General features: G+C 42.4%; 1 protein-coding gene across 1 annotated transcript in view; it reads left to right on the top strand.

Moving 5' to 3' along the window:
• Positions 1 to 17,840, top strand: part of KSR2 (kinase suppressor of ras 2) — a 516,639-nt gene that overhangs the window by 491,535 nt on the left and 7,264 nt on the right. Inside the window, exon 17 of the mRNA XM_007938202.1 lies at positions 1,717 to 1,848. Coding sequence (XP_007936393.1) covers positions 1,717 to 1,848 — 132 coding nt within the window. The remainder of the gene's footprint in view (positions 1 to 1,716; positions 1,849 to 17,840) is intronic.

The following is a 17,840-nucleotide window of genomic DNA, read 5'->3' as shown; positions in this document are numbered from 1 at the left end:
CAGATCTGACTCGACAGCAGTGTTTGGTTTTTTGGTTGGTGCATTTATCCAAAGGGCTCAGAAACAGCTAGTGATTATCAGGTGCAGCCCTGGAGCCCAGGACTCCAAACCCCAGACCCTCATCCAGGCTCTTGCCTCCACTCAGTCTTCTGGAAGTATGGTGGGCCATATGATTTCAGGGAAGACCGGAAAAAAGTTATCATTTCCTTTTATGGGCATAACAAGTAACCGATTTAAATATATTTAAGTTCAAAATCTTAGTCAGTAATAATCTAGAACTATGCCGTTCGGTCTAGTAGCCAATAGGCACAGGTGGCTATTTAAAATGAACTTTAATTTAATTTAAAGTAAATAAAATGGAAAGTTCATTTCCTCAGATTGCCCAGTCACATTTCAGAGGCTCAGGAACCAGAGTGGCCAGTGCTGCCATGTTGGACAATACAGATGTAGAAAACATTTTAATCACCGTGAGTATGGGTCTATTCATCATCATGAGTAGATGAGGAAACAGAGACCCAGGCCTGTTCAAGTTCATACAGCTAATAATCAATATATTGGTTCTCAACCCTGGTGGATCCCCCTGACTCTAGAAGCAGGAAGACATTTGAATAAAGGTGTGAGGGTATTTGGCACTCACCTTACACATGTCAAACTCGCACAGCTCAGAAACCCACCCTGGAAGAACTGTCAACCTCAGATGCCATAGAGACCGTCATGCTAGAGGCCGTGGTCCTTCACGATCTTATCCTCAGTGGTTCCAGATCCCTGTCCTCTCTCTCTCTGCCCCCACCCGCTTCCCTGTGTTAACTGGCCCTTTCCCAATAGAGCCTTGAATTCACGAGACCTTCATGAGAACAGTTCTCAGATTTCAGTGCCAAGTGGAAAGCTCTGTACTTTCTGAAGGCTAGCAGTATGAGGGAGGGAGCCTTTGTCCTTCCTCTTCTAAGAGTGTATCCTAAGGAATAATCATGCATTTGGATGAAGGGATAAATTCACAGTATATTCCCAAAGATGTTCATTGAAGATTGTTTATAGTGGTGATGCCCATCAACAGGGGTTGGTTATGTGCATTTTAATAGATACATTTATGTTGTGTTCCCATTTCACCAACATTCTTTAGGCTTCTCAAACACCCTCAATGGGGCCTGCTTTGGACCTGTATTCTAGCTTTCCCTTCTGCCTAGATAATTCTTCTCCTTGTTCACATGACTAGATCCTTTATGTTATCTATGTCTTAGCTCAGATTTTACCTAAAGTAAATGCCCTCTCAGTCATTGACATGTTCCCCTATTTCAATTTTGATAATAACACTTAGCACTATTGGTATTTTTCCTATATATTTAATTCATTTGTTGTCTCTCCCCTTATAAAGTGCAAGTCCCATGATAGCAGGGACTTCTTGCTCACTGCTGTCTCCACTAGAGCCCCGACGTAGCAGGTGCTCAATGCGTATGTGTTGAATGAAGATGTAGAAGAGGTCCCGACAATGATTGGATCCTCAGCCTCTCCCTTGGCTCGCTTTCTCTGCCCCCTCCCACTGCCTCTGGGCCTCCAGTAGACGCTCAGGCAGTGCCCAATGGGGGGAAGCCAGCACACCACTGGAGATGGTTCTGGAGAATTAGGGTCAAGGCTGGATGGCTGGCCCTCCCTTGGCTGTGACATGAGGCTGGGATGGGCCTGGCTCCCAAACCTCTCACTCTGTGCTTTGCTTCTCAGGCGGGAGGACAAGCTGCGTATCCAGAATGGCTGGCTGTGCCACCTGGCGCCAGAGATCATCCGCCAGCTGTCTCCGGACACAGAAGAAGACAAGCTCCCCTTCTCCAAGCACTCTGATGTCTTTGCGCTCGGGTAGGTAGGCCCCACTGCAGTCTTGTCTGTCTTCCACTGCAGCCTGGGGCACAGGAACATTTCCCAAACCTTCCTTCAGTGCTTTTGGGACAGGCCACCTGTCTGTGGGCAGGGTGGATTTCTGGGGGAGTTTGGGGGAGTCAAGTGGAGTGTAGTAGAAAGAGTAACTCTAAAGACCTCCATGCCAGATTTTGAACTGTTTTTGTGATCACAGGTTAATTAACTGACCCATTTGTTCATTCATTCAGTAGATATTTACTGGATGCCTACTATGTGCTAGGACTATACTAGATGTTGGGGATACAAGATTTGGTCTTATATTAGCTATCAACCGCTACATAACACATCTTCCCAAAACTTAGTAGCTTAATACAACCAGCATTTATTATCTCAAGTTTCTGCAGTCAGGAATTTGTAAGCAGCTTACCTGAGTGCTTCTGGCTCAGGATCTCTTGTGATGTTGTAGTCAGATGTCAACCTGGACTGCAGCCATCTGAAGGCTTGATGGGCTGACAGTCTACTTCCAAGGTGGCCCCCTCCCTTACATGGCTGTTGGCTGGAGGCCTCGGTTCCTCACCACATGGGCCCTCCATAGGCTGCTTGGGTAACCTCATAACATGGTGGCCAGCTTCCCCAGAATTACTTATCTGAGAGAGAGCAAGGAAGAAGTCATGTTGCGTTTTAAGTCCTAGTCTCGGAAATTACATATCATCATTTCCACCATATTCTACTTGTTAGAAGCAAATTGCTATTTCCAGCCCTCACTCAGGGGAGGGGAATTAAGGTCTGCCTTTGGCAGGAAGAATGGCAAAGAATTTGTGGACATAGTTTGAAATCACCACAGCTCTCTACTCTGTCTTGTCTAGTAGAAGACAGACAAGTAAAGAGTCAGGTTTAGTAAATGCAGGAAGGGCTTGGGGGCTCTGTCGTCCTCTGACCTCCTCTAACTTCACAAGGAAAAGGAGGATCCAGCACATTATCAGCCCCAGGCTGATTCCTATGAAGCAGAGGTCAGACTCTCCGCCACCCTCCCACCTTTCTACCAATTCTGACACCAACCATCCCTCCCACACACTCTCTACTTCTCTGCTGGGTTCAATAATTCATTGCAATGGCCACACAGAACTCTCACACAATACTCATGATTATGGGGTTTATTGGGGAAGTAACGGTACAATTCAGGATCAGGAAACAACTCAGGATACAGTTCGTCAGTCAGGATAGCCTCTTCTCAGCTGCACTACAGGCATCTCTCTGGCCTCAGCCTCTGCCCTGCTCAGGCAAGTATTACAAAAGTATTTTAACTCAGCAAATAGGCACCCAAAGAGGCACCCCACTCCACCAGCAAGCCTCCTGCCTGAAAGCACGCAGCTTTCTGTCTGTGGTCCAGGAACCCACTGCCCTGTCTCATGCTGGTTTCCTGGTTCTGCTGCCTCTGCTGCCACCGTCTCTCTGCCCTCCCTGGGCTGTCTCTCTGCCACTGCTTCTTGACATCTCAGCACAGGGATCACAGTCCCAAGAACATGCTCCACTCCTGGCTTTTATTTCTTGATGGTAGTGAGATCTCCCCTTTTCACCCCCGAGGATGGCTCATTTTAAATCTAGTGAGATGGCAAAACTGACCAATCCCCATGTTAGGGTCCCGTAGACTTTATTTCCATGGTCCCACCCCAGAAGGGTGCCGTGTACCTTATTTACATTATTAAAAACCTATCCAATCCCCTTGGTGGGCCACCTCACACTTATATCATCCCACCCGGTCATCTGATGGGATTCACAAGAGTCATGGCTATAAGAGCCATATTAAGGAATTCACTGCATCGCCATGAAGTATAATAAATGCTGTGCTTGGGATAAGCATAAGAATGTGAGAAGAAAGGAGGAATCAAATCCAACCTGCAAGGCCAAGGAGGGCCTCAAGGAGGAGGTGACTTTTAAGCTGAAGCCAAAGATTAACTACAAATAGGCCAAATGAAGGTAGGATGCAATGTTCCAGATAGAAGGCCCAGAGGTAAAAGAGAGCAGGTTGCCTGCAATGGAGGGGTATAGAGGTGGGGAGTTGATGAATAGAGAGCCAGGAAGAAAATGAAGCCGAGGGTGGGGCAATGAGGACTGGATAAGGAAGCAGGTCAATCCTGCAGGACATAGAAGCTGAGTTAAGGTGTTTGCACTTTATCCTAAGGGCACTAGGGAGTCATTGATGGTTTTTCAGTAAGGGAATGACATTTTCCTAGTTTGAGTTTTAGAAGGATTGCGCTGGCTGCTGTGTAGAGCAGGGAATGGAGGAGGATAAGGTTGAGGCTGGATGGCCAGTGCAGGGGGGAGATGCTGGCCACCTCCACCACATCGGTACCAGTGGGTGTGCACAGTTGAGGGGAATGAGCATAACAAGTGTGCAGGAGGTGGGAGTGGGAGAGCTTGATGGTGGGCTGAACGTGCATGGTGCCCAGATTGTTAGCCTAAATACGGGGGTAGACAGTGGTGTCAAAGACGAAAGATAAAATCGTCATTTGGACACTATGAGTTTGAGCTACCTTAGAGATCACCGGTGGAATCAACCAGAAGGCAGCAGGGTCTACACGTCTAGAGATTGGGAAAGAGACGTGTAGGAGTTGTCAGTAAATAGGTGTTAACTGAAGCCATGAGAGTGGATGAGACGTCCCCGGAAGTATGTGTAGGGAGAGAACAAAGTCCCAGGACACAGCTCCAAGAAGCAGGGCAGAGTGATCTGAGAAGGTGTATCAGGAGGCTTCCATGATCACACCTCTCAGATGGCTACACTAATCCTTGCCTTATGAGGCAGTGGTGGTTCCGTGGTAGAATTCTCGCCTTCCATGCAGGAGACCCAGGTCTCATTCCCAGCCAACACGCCTCCTGCTCACCACCACCCATCTGTGAGGGAAAGCTCAGTGTGTTGCTATGATAACGAACAGGTTTTAGCAGAACTTTCAGACTAAGAGTAGGAAGAAAAGTCTGGTGATCTACTTCTGAAAATCGGCCACTGAGAGAACCCAGTGGATCACAAGGGTCCAGTCTACAACCGAATATGGGAAGGGCACAGGCTGGTCGGTATTTGGTTGCATGGTACAGGGGGTCACCAGGAGTCAGGACCAACTTGAAAGCAGCTAACAGCAACAACAGCCCTCGCCTGATCTTGCCCACAGGTGGTTGTGAGGACTGGGGGACATAACACTGGGGAAGTGGCAGGCCCACAGATGTGTGCAGTTAGACATCAGACCATGTGAAACATTAGAAAGGACGTCTTCCATGGCGAACCACCCCCACCGCCTCCGCACTGCAAATCCTGAGGGAGCATCACCAGACGGATCAAGCCCCTTTCAAGGCTGTCACTTCCCCTGATTAGTTTATGCCCGAGTCTTTATCTAGTGAAATACCATTATCTAAAACCAAATTGCAATAATGAAGTTGGTGTATTTTAGTGTACATTTAGCAAAAGGGGGAAAAAATGCAATTAACAAGATGTACCAGTCAGTAATTGGTTTTCCACTGGAGTTTTAATCTTTGGCAATCTTTTTAAACTAAGTTTCTCTTGAAAGTTGGGTTTGAAAGGAAGTTTTAATGAGGCCTTTATTCTTGATGCTGCTGAATTCCAAGGGACCTGGTGCCTTCAGTTTCTTGCCAATTAGGCCATCTTGTTGCTTGGGAAACTCATGCTCTTGCATGACTTAGAACAAAAGTGAACTTTGTAAAATGGACTGAGCACAGTGCGAAGTTTTACCTGTGCGTTCTCGTTGGTTCATCCCAAGCACCCTTTGCAGCAGGGCCTGTTGTTCTTCCCAGTTGACAGTTGAAGAAACTGAGGGTCAGAAGGCCTCAGCAGTGACTCACCTAGTAGTAGGTAGTGGTGGAGCCAGGATTCAAACATCTAACATGGAACTGGAGCTTTCAACCACTCGGCCCCAGGGAGCTTGGGAGTTATTTCACCCTCCAGGCCTACCTTCCTCCACACTAAATCAAGGATAGTAAATCACGGATAATGAACCCCATTGAGGTGTCCCCAGGACTAAGTGGGGACACAGCCATAAAGCCACAGCACCCAGCAGAGCACCGATATGCTCCCTTCCTTCAATCATGTAATCATGGGGGTGGCCCCGGCAGGCTGGCTGTGCCTCCTTCACCACATGCTGCCCAGCTATGGGGCTGCACCCGAGCTGCCCATGCCCTGACTGCTGGCCAGGGTAACACAGTCACCCATGGCACGGTTGTGGAGTCAGATGGCTCCAGATGGTTCAACTTCTGGCTGCATTTTTTATCTGCTGTGTGACTGTAGAAAGATAAATAACCTCCCTAAGTGTCTCAGTTTACTCATCTATAAAATGCGGAAATTATAACAGTAAAACCACAGATCAGTTGCCATAGACTCTGACTCACGGTAACCCTGTGTTTCTGAGTAGAACAATGCCTGCCAGGTGTATATATATTATTTATTATATCTATAGCTCTCTATATAATTAATTTTCTTGCTGTTGTTGAGAATACAGACAGCAAAAGACACACCAATTCAACATTTTCTGCAGGTACAATTTATCGACATTGGTCACAGCCTTTGAGTTGTGCAGCCATTCTCACCCTCCTTTTCTGAGTTGTTCCTCCCCCATGAACATGAACTTGCTGCCCCCTGAGGTTCCTATCTCATCTTTTCAGTTGCTGTTGTCCGTTTGATCCCATAGAGATAGTTCTTGGAAGAGCACAGTGCCCAAGGCATATCGTTTTACTGGCGAAGCTAAACCGTTGTTTGGTTTTAAGAAGACTTCATGGGATATTTTTGGTTTAAGGTTTAAAGATTATCTCGGGGCAATAGTTTCAGCGATTCTTCCAACCTTCATGGCTCCAGGAAGTCTGGAGTCCATGAAAATTTGAAATTCTCTTCCACACTTTCCCCCTTTTGATCAGGATTCTTCTATGGAGTCTTTGAATAGACTATTTGGTAATGGTAGCTGGGTACCATCCAGGTTCTTCTGATTTCATGGCAAAGGAGGTATTTGTTCACGGAGTCAATCAGCCACATATTGCATATTCTTTTCCTATTCCTGACTCTCCTTTTTCCTCTATTGTTCCAGGCATGTTGTTGTTGTTGTTGTTACATGCCATCAAGTCAGACCTGACTTGTAGCGACCCCTCCTTGGGTTTCTGAGGCAGTATCACTACAGAAGTAGATTGCCCAAACTTCCTTCTGAGGAGCGGCTGGTGGGTTTGAACTGCCAGCCTTCTGGTTAGCAGTCAAATGCCTTAGGCACTAAGCTACCAGAGCTCCCAGTCATATAGAGAGCAATTATCGGGCCTTGGACCATTTGCAGGCTTTTAAGACCCTAGGTACTACACAACAAACTAGGATGTAGAACAGAAGCATTAAACAGGTTGTTAGCACATTTAACTGGATGTCCCACAGAACCACGACCCTAAACCTTCCAACCAAGAAACTAAATCCAATGAGATGTTTGGTTGTACATAACAAGCCTCAGCAATAACTTTCAAAATTTTGTTGTCATTATAAATACACCTATCACACAACTTGCCAGTTCAGCTTTTTACAGTCATGTAACTTACTGACAGCAATTTAAATAATCCGCCATGCAACCCTACCCTTAACATGATGTTTTCATCACCTTCCCCTTCTCCCTCCCTCCTACCACTGGTACCCACTACTAAACTTTGATCTCTCCACATTTGTCTTTTCCTGTCTTTTTATATGCGTGAGGTCATTCAATATTTGTCCTTTTATGCTTGACTTATTTCACTCACCTTGTCTTCCAGCTACATGCATACTGCAGCATGAGGCAAGATGTAATTTCTCCTACTGGCTGAGTAGTATTCCATTGAATGTAGGGACCACATGTTGTTTATCCATTCTTCTGCTGATGGGCACTTAGGTTGTTTCCACCTTTTGGCTATTGTGAAAAGTGCTACAATGAACATTTGTGCACATCTCTGTTTGTGTCTCTGCTTTCAAGTCTTTGGGGCATATACCTAGGAGTGGAATTGCTGGGTCATACAGTAGTTCTAGTTTTAGTTTTTTGAGGAATCACCATACTGTTTTCCACATTAGCTGTACCATTTTGCATTTCCCCTAGCAGTGGGTAAAAGTTTCAGTTCCCCTACATCCTCAGCAACATTTGTTATTTTCTGTTTTGTTTTTAATGTTAGCGGTCCTTGTTGTTGTTGTTATGTGCCGTCGAGTCGGCCCCGACTCATAGCGACCCCTCCTTGGGTTTCCGAGGCAGTATCACTACGGAAGTAGGATTGCCCAACCTTCCTTCCGAGGAGTGGCTGGTGGGTTTGAACTGCCAGCCTTCTGGTTAGCAGTCAAGTGCCTTAGCCACTATGCTACCAGAGCTCCCGTTAGCAGTCCTAGTGGGAGTGAAATGGTGGTTTTGATTTGCATCTCTCTGATGGCTAATGATACCGAACATGTTTTCTTCAATGTCCTCTTAGGTGAAATGTCTATTCAAGTTGCCCATTTTACGATTGAGTTATTTGTCTTTTTGTTGTTGTTGAAGTTTTTTTAAAAACATATTTTGGTTATTAGGCTTTTGTCAGGTATATGGTTTCCAAAGATATTCTCCCAATCAGTAGTTTACCTTTTCACTTTTGGTAAAGTCTTTTGATGAACAAAAGTTTTTAATTTTTACAAGATCCCATTTATTGACTTTTGTGCTTTTGTTATTATATGAAATTATCCACTGTTGAAAGCTAGGCCTGACACTGGACAAGAACAAGAACAAGCTCCTGCTTGTTCTTCTAAGAATTTTGTGGTTTTACTTTGCACATTTAGGTCCTTAATCCATTGCGAATTTGTTTTTGTGTATGGTGCAAGGCATGGATACTGTTTCAAGAGACTCTTCTTTCCCCATTCCATAGAGTTTTCAATGGATGGTTTTTCAGAAGTAGACCAGGAGGCCTTTCTTCTGAGGTGTCTGTGAGCAGACTTGAATTTCCAACCTTTGGTTATCATCTGAGCATGTTACCCTTTTGCACCACCCAGGGACTTTTCATTTCAGTACATGTTGATTCTTTTCTGTAAGTTCCCCAACATGGGACTGGGGTATATAGGGATAACTGTGTGTCACCTAGTGACTCCAAAAATAGTAATAGTACCTCCCATAATGATAATAAATGTAAGGGCTTAGAATAGTGTCCGCACATTATAAAAACTCAATTAAAAAAAAAAAAAAAAAAACTACAGTCAAATCAATTCTGTCTCATAGCGACCCTTCCTTGGGTTTCCAAGCAGTATCTCTACAGAAGTAGATTGCCCAGTCTTCCTTCCAAGGAGTGGCTGGTGGGTTTGAACTGCCAGCCTTCTGGTTAGCAGTCAAAAAACTCAATGTTGTTGTTGTTATTTGCCATCAAGTCGGACCCGACTCATAGCGACCCCTCCTTGGGTTTCCAAGGCAGTATCACTACAGAAGTAGATTGCCCAACCTTCCTTCTGAGGAGTGGCAGGTGGGTTTGAACTGCCAGCCTTCTGGTTAGCAGTCAAGTGCCTTAGGCACTACGCTACCAGAGCTCCTGAAAAACTCAATAGGTGTTATTATTTATTGTTGTAACTATAATCATCTAGAGCCTTTTCTTGAGAACTTCCTGACCATGTACTCCAAATTCACAACACCTGACCATCACCACACCTCACTTCCCCAGAGACACGAGGTTGGCCGGTGGATGGAGAGAAGATGCTGATGGGGAGCTGAAACTTAGGAACAGCTGCTTTGATGTGGTCTTCTGATCAGTAGGGAGGGTTGTCACTTTTGTGGTTGTTGGCCATTGAATTCCACCTCATGGCAACTCCTGTGCAGAGTACAATTCCTCCACAGGGTTTTCACGGTTGTGACCTTTCAGAAGGAAATCGCTGGGCCTGTCTTCCAAATTGCCTCTGGGTGGCTTTGAACCACCAACCTTTTGGCTAGGGGTCAAGCGCTTAACCATTTACACCCCCTCAGGGACACTTAGTAAAAAGAGGGTAAGAGTGTTGATTGTTCTTCAAAGCAAATTTATGCAAATCCGATTAGAGGAATGCTCAATTCCTAGAATACTTCCAGATACTTCCTGAGTTGAGGAATTTTGTTTTGAGAGAACTGAGATCCAGCCCCATGGTACAGCTCAGCAACATGCCAGCAGCCCATGTTCATGAACCACGGTCCTCACTGCTGTCCACCCTCACACCCTCACTGATGCATGGCCTCACCATGTATGCATCCATCTGCACCTGCTGCTCCCTGGACCCATCAGTCATCACAATGTCATGAAATCCTTCTAGCATAATTCCTGCATTGAGATGCTCTGGTATTCAGCATCCCAGATAAACATGCTTCCACTGGGATTCATTTTATCCTCATTTTCATTTGGCAGATAAGGAAACCGAAGCTCAGAGAAGTAAAGGGAGCTGCCCAAAGTCATCCTACTAAATACAGAATAGTCAGAACTGGAGCCAAAGTCAGTCTGACCATCAAAGCTTTTTTTCATTCCATTATTCCTCTGATGATGTGTGCTTGGAAAACACTCACAAGGATTGAAAAAAAAAAAAAAAAAGCAAATAGAACAACAACAAAAAAAAACACCCGTACCAAATGGTCGACAATTATTTTAAAACAAAGAAGAGAATGAAAGGGGGCAGAGAAACTAGATTAATGGAAATGCAACAACCAGAATGGAAACAATGAGAATGTTCTCACATTGTGAAGAATGGTAACCAATGTCACAGTTACATAGAGACTATTAAATGGGAACTTAAACTTCACCAAAAACACCATAAAATATTATTGAATCGAACAAACACCATATGCTTTTTTTAAAAAAAAACATTTTATTGTGTTTTTGGTGAAAGTTTACACAGCATGTATGTTTCCCATTCAATGATTTATCCAAATTGTTCCATGTTACCAGTTGCAGTCCCCACAGCGTGTCAGCACTCTCCCCATTTCCACCCTGTCTTCCTCATGTGCATCCCTCCAGCTTCCCTGCCTCTCCTTCCTTCCATCTTTGCTTTGGGGCAAGTGTTGCCCATTTGGTCTTGTATAGTTGATTGTTCTAAGGAGCACCTTCCTCATAGATGTTATTGTTCATTTTTAGGCCAGCCTTTTATTTGGCTGATAGGTGGCCTCTGAGAGTGGCTTCAGTTCCAGGTTGCTAAAAGGGCAAGGAGGCCACATCTTCTGACCTCCTCTAACCACACAAGAGGAAGACAGAATCACCATCAGTAGCCCAAGGCCTATTCCTGCCAGGCCAGACATGCTGCCTCCCTCCAGCCCTTTCACCAAGCCTGACACCAACCGTTCCTCCCGCAGTACTCACCACCTTTCTTCTGGGTTCGATAATTCACTGCAGTGACCACAACAGAACTCACAGATTATGGGGTTTATTAGGGAAGCACCAGGCTACAGTTCAAGTTCAGGAAAAACGTTCAATCTCTCCCCCAACCCACCATCTCTCACCCAACAGTCTCAGTCTCTCCCAGTCTCTCTCCCAGCAATGCGTGTCTTTCGCTGTCTCTTTCTCAGCAATGCATGTCTCTTGCGTCTCTTTCCCAGCAGTGCGTGTCTCTCAGGAGTGCATCCTTCCTCAGCCAGCAGAGAGAGACCTCTGCCTCTAGGAGGCCTCCTTTTGAGCCTGACAGAGTGGCCAAACTAGCCAATCATAACATCAGAATTCTGAACACCTGAGAGAGAGTGAACTTCCCAGTGGCTCTAGTGCCATTCCCAACAGAAATACCCCAGATGAATAACTTTTACAATCAGGAGCTCCTCAGTTATTCACAGCAAATTCCACCACGGAGTTTACAAAGACTTATGGCTAGAAAAGCCATACCAGGTAATTTACTACACTGCACAGGTTAAAAGGGTGTCTTAGGGCGATAGTCTCAGTGGTTCCTCCAGTTTCTATCACTCCAGTAAGACTGGTCTTTTATTTTATGAATTTGAGTTTTGTTCTACCTTTTCCTCCCTTTATAGTCAAGATCTTCTATTGTGTCTCTGGTCAGAGCAGTTGGTAATGGTGGTAGCCAGGCACCATCTAGTTCTTCTGGTCTCAGGCTACAGGAGACTATGATTCATGTGGCCGTTGGCCCTGTGGACTAATCACTTCCTTCAGTCTCTGATTTCCTTCACTCTCCTTTGCTTCACGTGAGAAGAGATCAATAATTGCATCTTACATGGCTGCTCACACACTTTTAAGACCCCAGATGCCAGTCACCAAACTAGGAGGTAGAACATTATCTTTATGAACTATGTTATGCCAATTGACCTAGATGTTGCCCAAGACTGTGGTCTTTAGCCTTCAAGCCCAGTAATTCAGCCCCATAAGGTGTATGGATATGTCTAAGAATTTTCTATAATTGTGCCCCCTATGTGTTCTATTGTATGTATACGAAAATATATGCAGGGCATACAAATCTGTATGTAGAGATGCCCACAGCTGTAACTACATATGCACGCATGTACTCCCAGTCACCCTCCCATGCCTACACAGCCTACACATCTACCCATGTAACCACTCACAAATTTTCAGTTGTTGTTACTGCTGCTGCGGAATTGCGTGTTACAACATTGACTGTCATTGTCCTTTATTCTTGCGCACCTCTCAGTGTCTTCACTTACCTCGGTCACATTGTACTGCCTTCCCCCAGATCGTGTATTCTCTTTCCCTTCACCAGAATTAACACACGTCTACTCTCCAGTAACTGACTCTCCCTCCCTCCCTGCCCCATCCCTGGTAGCTATCAAAGAATATTGCTTCCTCTGTGTAAACGTATTCTTGCCTTTTTATAAAGCTAGTATCATGCAACATTTGTCCTTTTGTGATTGACTCATTTCACTCAGCATAATGTCCTCCAGAGGCATCCATGTCATAAGACGTTTCTCACACTCATCATTATTCTTTAGCATTGCATAGTATTATATTGCACGTGTGTACCACATTTTGTTTATCAATCCATTGATGGATGGTTGTTTCCATTTTTGGGCTACTTTGAATAATGCTGCAATGAACATGGGTGTGTGTATGTCTATTTGTGTCACTGCTAATTTCTCTAGTATACATACCTAGGAATGGGACTGTTAGATTACATGGTATTTCTAACTTTTTGAGTAAGTACCGTACCATTTTTTATAGTAGTTGTACCATTTTACAATCCTACCAGCAGTGAATAAGAGGTCCAATCTTCCCACAACCTCATCAGCATTTGTTGCTTCCTGGTTTTTGATCAGTGCCATTTTTGCAGAGCTGAGATGGTATCTTATTGTAGTTTGGGTTGCATCTCTCTAATGGCTGATGATTGCAAGCATCTCTTCATATGTTTGTTGGCCACCTGAATGTCTTCTTTGGTGAAGTATCTGCTCATGTCCTTTGCCAATTTTTTTTTTTTTAATTGAATTGTTTGTCTTTTTGTTGTGGAAGTGTTGACGTTTTCTATAGATCTTATAGATTAGACCTTGTTAGATATGTCATTGCCAAAATTTTTCCCAGTCTGTAGGTTCTCTTTTTACGCTTTTGGTAAAGTTTTTTGATGAGCATAAGTATTTAATTTTCAGGAAGTCCCAATTGTCTACTTTATCTTCTGTTGTTTGGGCATTTTTAGTTATGTTTGATAGTGTATCTATACCACAAATTAGGACTGTTATCTTTGTCCCTATGTTATCTTCCAGGAACTTTATAGTTTTAGGTTTTAGGTTTAGTGTTTAGGTCTTTGATCCATTTTGAGTTAGTTTTTGTGTACGATGTTAGAAAGGGATCCTTTTTGCTGCAAATAGATATTCAGTTTTGCCAATACCATTTGTTAAAATGACTGTCTCTTTCCCATTGCCAAAAAAAAAAAAAAGCCATACTTGCTGCTGTCGAGTCAATCCCGACTCATAGCAACCCCTCCTCGGGTTTCCGAGGCGGTATCTCTACAGAAGTAGATTGCCCAGTCTTCCTTCTGAGAAGTGGCTGGTGAGTTTAAACCACCAGCCCTCTGGTTAGCAGTCAAGTGCCTTAGGCACTATGCCACCAGAACTCCTTCTTTCCCATTGAATGGATTTAAATCTTTTGTCGAAGATCAGCTGTCCATAGTTAGAAGAATTTACTTCTAGGTTCTCAATTCTGTTCCATTGGTCTGTGTGTCTGTCTTTGTATTAGTACCAGGTAGTTTTGACTACTTTGGTTGTAGAGTAATTTCTGAGATTGGGAAGTGTGAGGCCTCCTACTTTGTTCTTCTTCAATAGCTTTAGCTATGTGAGGCCTCTTTCCTTCCCCATATAAATTTGGAGATTAATATTTTCTACTTCTTTAAAGAATGTAGTTGGGATTTAGATTGAGATTACATTATATCTATACATCACTTTGTGTCCTATTGACATTTTTGTAATGTTAAGTCTTGCAATCCACGAGCATAGTATCTTTTTTCCATTGCTGTAGGTCTCTTGGTTTCTTGCAATACTGTTTTGTAGTTTTCCTTGTATAAATCTTTTGCATCCTGGTTACATTTATTCCTAGGTATTTGAGCTTTGGGGAACTATGGTAAATTGTATTATGTTCTTGATTTCTTCTTCAGAGTTCTCCTTGTTGGTGCTGAGGAGTCCAAGTGACTTTTGTATGTTGATCTTGTGCTTTGCTGAAAGCTTCCATTAGTTCCAATAACTTCCTTGTGGAATCTCTGTGATTTTCTATGTATAGAATCATATCTTCTATGAATAAGGATAGTTTTACTTCTTCCTTAAGTAATAGTGGTGATAATGAGCATCCTAATATCATTCCTGTCCTCAAGAAAAATGCTTCCAGTCTCTCTCCATTGAGAATAATGTTGGCTGTTGTTTTTATACTAAAAAACCAAAGCCACTGCCATCAAATCAATTCTGACTCATAGTGACCCCTGTTGGGTTTCCAAGGCTGTAAATCTTTATGGAAGTAGACTACCTTATCTGTCTCCTATGGAGAGGCTGGTGGGTTTGAACCGCCAACCTTCTGGTTAGCAGCCAAATACCTCACCCACTATGCCACCACAACTCCTTGTTTTTATGTATATGTTCTTGATTATCTTGAAAAATTTCCTTTCTATTCTTATTTTGCTGTTTTTTTTTTTAAATCAGGAAAGGCTATTGGTTTTATCAAATGCCTTTTCTGCATCAATTGAAATAATCATGTGATTCTTTTCCTTCATTTATGTGGTGAATAATATTGGCTGATTTTCTGATGTTGAACCACCCTAGCATCCCTGGTATGAATCCAATCTGATGATGATGTTTTTGATTTTTTTTTTTTTTTTTGATAGGCTGGAATTCTGTTGGCTAGAATTTTGTTGGGAATTTTTACGTCTATGTTCATGAAGGATACTGATCTGTAATTTTCTTTTTAGTGGTGTCTTTGCCTGGCTTTGGTATCAGGGTTATGCTGGCTTCATAGAATGAATTCAAGAGAACCCCTTCTTTTTCCATGCTCTGGAATAAGCTGAGTAGAACTGGTGTCAACTCTTCTCTGAATGCTTGGTGAAATTCTCCAGTGAGGCCATCTGGACCAGGGTTTTGTTGTTGGAAGATTTTTTTGTTTTTGTTTAATGACATCATAAGTTTCTTCTTTTGTGATAGGTCTATTTTGGTTTTCTGCCTCTGTGTTAGTTTAGTGGTTATGTGTTTCTAGAAATCTGTCAATTTCTTCTGTCGTTGTTGTTGGTATATGCTGTCGAGTCATACCTGACTCATAGTGACCACTCCTTGGGTTTCCAAGGTAGTATCACTACGGAAGTACATTGCTCATCTTCCTTCCGAGGAGTGGCTGGTGGGTTTGAACCGCCAGCCTTCTGGTTAGCAGTCAAGTGCCTTTAGGCACTACGCTACCAGAGCTCTTCAATTTCTTTTAGGTTTTCAAATTTGTTAGAGTATAATTTTTCATAATATATGTTATGATCCTTTTTATCCTAGTTAGTTCTGTTGTAATGTCTTCCATCTCTTTTCTTATTATGGTTATCTGCATCTTCTCTCTCTCTTTTTTTTTTTTTTTTTTCCTTTCTCAGTTTGGTCATTGGTTTGTCGATTTTATTGATCCTCTCAAAAAACCAACTTCTAGTCTTGTTGATTCTTTCTATTGTTTTTTGCTTTCTGTTTCATTAATTTCTGCTCTGATCATTATTATTTCCTTTCTTCTGGTGACTGTGGGCTTTCTTGTTGCCCCTTTTGTATTTGTTCAAGTTATAGGGTTAAGCTATTGACTATAGACCTTCTTTTTTGATGTGTGCATTTATTGCTATAAATTCTCCTCTGAGCTCTGCTTTTGGTAAGCCTCAGAATTTTTTGTGTGTTGTGTTTTCATCCTTGTTTGATTCTAAGAATTTTTAAAATTTCATTTATTTCCCAAAAGTTTTTAAGTAAGGTGTCATTCAGTTTCCATATGTCTAATTTTCTCCTTGTTCTTTCTGTTATTGATTTCTAGTTTTATATCATTATGATCAGAAGAGATGCCTTGCATTATTTTGATGATTGAGGCTGGCACTGTGGCCCAGAATATGGTCTATTATGACAAATGATCCATGTGCATTGGAGGACAAAGTGTACTGTGTTATTGTTGAGTGAAGTATTCTGTATGTATCTATGAGGTCAAGTTAGTTGACTGTGTTATTTAAATCTTCTGTCTCTTGTTGAGTTTCTTTCTAGTTGTTCCATCATCAAGAGTGGTGTGTTAAAGTCTCCTACTATTATTGTAGAACTGTCTATATTTCTTTTCAGTTCTGTTAGAGCTTGTGTGATTTAGTTTGGAGTTCTGTCATTGAATGCAACAACTCTGATGGTGTAGTGCCTGAGGCATTTGACTGCTAACCAGAAGGTTGGTAGTTCAAACCCACCAGCCACTCCTTGGAAGGAAGATGGGGTAATCTACTTTCACAAAGATTTACCACATTGGGAACCCAATGGGGGTCACTATGAGTTGGAATTAACTCTGGCAGTAAGTTTGGTTTTTTTGATCACTGAGTATATAAACATTTATTATGGTTATGTTCTATAGATTGATTGACCCTTTAATCATTATATAATGCCCTTCTTTGTCTCTTATAATGGATTTTGACTTAAAGTCTATTTTATCAGAGATTATTATTGCCATTACTGCTCTTGCAATTACTGTTCACTTAATACATCTTTTCCATTCTTTGATTTTTAACCTGTTTATGTCTTTGTGTCCAAGGTGTGTCTCTTGTAGGCAACATATTGAGGGGGCATGTTTTTCAACTACTCTGCCACTCCCTGTCTCTTGACTGATGCATTTAAATCATTCATATTCAAATGATTGTTGATAGGTATAAATCTACAGCTACCATTTTATTATGCTTCTTTGGGGAAATGGAGTTCTTAACTGTTTCTTTGTTCTACTTAATTTTTTGTGCTGAGTTCTTTTTGTTTATGGCTTTTCTTTTCATGTCCTTCATTGTTGTTGAGTTTGTGTTTACTGAGTCTTTTTTTTTATTTTCTTCTTCTTTATTTTTGATGGTAGACTTATGAATTTTCTTTGTAATTTACCTTTATCTTCCTCAGATTAAAACAGTCTGTTCTATCTTGGTACCATCTTGACTTCTGCTCCATTTAGAGAGTTGGTAACTACACATTTATTTCCCTTTTTTGTTTTGAAGTTATTGTTGTTTTCAGATGAGATTTGTGGTTCCCTGTTTTCAGTTTTGCATCTTTATTATACTTTTGAGAATTTTTTAACTGGATTGGCATCTGGGTCATGCTGTTGTGTGTTTTAATCTCAGGTTGTTGTGTGGAGTCATTGGTTCTCTGTCTAAAGGACTCCCTTTTAATATTCCTTGTAAGGTTTGTCTGGTTTTTACAATCTCCCTTAATTTCTATTTATCCATGAATGTACCAATTTCATCATCATATTTAAAAGACAGTTTTGCTGGATATATGATTTTGGTTGGCAAGTCTTTTCTTTCGAGGTTTTGTATATTTCATCCCACTATCTTCTTGCCTGTATGGTTTTTGCTGAGAGATCACCACCTAGTCTTTTTTTTTTTT

Source organism: Orycteropus afer, unplaced genomic scaffold (assembly GCF_000298275.1).
Source record: "Orycteropus afer afer isolate SDZICR_OR568_19922 unplaced genomic scaffold, OryAfe1.0 scaffold00048, whole genome shotgun sequence".
Classification (NCBI taxonomy): domain Eukaryota; kingdom Metazoa; phylum Chordata; class Mammalia; order Tubulidentata; family Orycteropodidae; genus Orycteropus; species Orycteropus afer.
The sequence above is the reverse complement of the archived record's forward strand: the minus strand, read 5'-3'. Positions and strand labels throughout refer to the sequence as shown.